Source organism: Phaethon lepturus, unplaced genomic scaffold (assembly GCF_000687285.1).
Source record: "Phaethon lepturus isolate BGI_N335 unplaced genomic scaffold, ASM68728v1 scaffold18331, whole genome shotgun sequence".
Lineage (NCBI taxonomy): Eukaryota > Metazoa > Chordata > Aves > Phaethontiformes > Phaethontidae > Phaethon > Phaethon lepturus.
This window is the reverse complement of record NW_010517186.1, coordinates 14,695-16,119: the sequence shown is the minus strand read 5'-3', so window position 1 is coordinate 16,119 and position 1,425 is coordinate 14,695. Positions and strand designations below refer to the sequence as shown.

The 1,425-nt window shown below is 50.2% G+C and overlaps 1 protein-coding gene across 1 annotated transcript in view; it reads right to left on the bottom strand.

Annotated features, from left to right (window-relative positions):
• The window catches only part of IGFBP7 (insulin-like growth factor binding protein 7), a 9,172-nt gene that overhangs the window by 1,950 nt on the left and 5,797 nt on the right, over nucleotides 1-1,425 (bottom strand). Inside the window, exon 4 of the mRNA XM_010296317.1 lies at nucleotides 1,095-1,211. Coding sequence (XP_010294619.1) covers nucleotides 1,095-1,211 — 117 coding nt within the window. The remainder of the gene's footprint in view (nucleotides 1-1,094; nucleotides 1,212-1,425) is intronic.

Genomic DNA, 1,425 nt, shown 5'->3' with positions numbered 1-1,425 from the left:
CGCCCCCCACAGCTGCCAGTAAGTATCCTGTGCATAGGTAGAGGTGATTCTGTTTTAAGGTATCTCATATAAATTGTTAATTGCTTGAGACATAATGAGATGAACAGAGTGCATGAAGTAGTGGTTAACTGTTAGGAACCACACTGACTGCACGATTTCTTCTGTTTGCTCTAAACAGTCTGATTCGGATTGTGGTGACTCTCTCCAGTGAGGCTGGGGACAAGCACCCACTCCTGGGGCTCAGTCTAGCCGCCTTCTCTGCTAGGCCAGATTAAGTGTGTTGTAATGCTCCCTCCTTGTCTTTTATTGTTTACTTAGTTTGGAGATGTGTGAGAGCACTGTGTGCTTGGTAAGGGGAGGGAGGCAGGGAGAGGAAATCTTCCTACAATATGCTGCATCCAGTCAGTCAGTTCAGCACAATCCTGGGCTCAAACCTTTCCCTCTCCTTGTTTCCACCTCTGCTTTTGCAAGTGATGTGGGAACCAACACTCTGAGCTGTGCTACCCTGCTGCCAGCTTCTCTGCAGCTGGGAGCTGTCCTACTTGCAGTTCCTTTACTGGGAGGCACAGCAGCTCCCTCTGGCCACCTTGCTTCCCTCTTGATGCGTGGCAGTCTCTGATTAGCTTGCAGGTCCAGGAGGTCTGCTGAGTGAGAACTGATGGCTTCTGTGCTGTGCTATTCCCAGGCAGGTGATGTGCTTCCCTGAGGCACAGCGAAGTTGTGCTAGATCAACAAGGGCTCCTCAGCTCAACTGTGGCTGTGTCTTAGGGATGCCCTGCCTCTACTCATTCCTTCCTAGGCATGGAGAGGGACTCCTTCCCACTAATGGCAGCAGCAAAGTAATGACATACAGAAAGGAGATCTTTTGAGTCTAGCCTTCTCTGATGATAGACTGCATGCTTCTGCTACATGCTAGACAGAGGTGAAAAACTGCAACGCGTGAGACTGGAGCCAGCAGCCACCCTCACCCCTCATGCCTACTTCACACAGGTGGTTTTCCTCTAACCGCCCTGCCTATTGCCATATGTCTTCTGTACTGTTCTTTGTTCACGAGGGACTGTTTGCGCAGCTCTGTGGATGCGCAAAGTACTTACGAGCACCCAGCCAGTCACTTCGTGTTTCTCGGGGCCCCCTCGGGTCTGGATAGCCAAGTTTTCCCGGTCCCCAGGCAGAAGCTCCATCCTCTGGACACCATACTGTCCCCGAATTATCTAAACAGAAGGGCAGAAAGGTGTGAGAACTTTGGGGCTTATTTATGCCAGAACTGTTAGGACCATACCTGCATGCAGACAAAATCAACACTAATTTTACATGAATGTGTTTTGTGCAGGAACAGTGTGTTTTCTAGTGCCAGCATTTCCCCTTATCCTCTTGTGTACTGCAGCCCTAATGCCTCAACGTCTGCGCTGGCACTGCGTTTTCCTT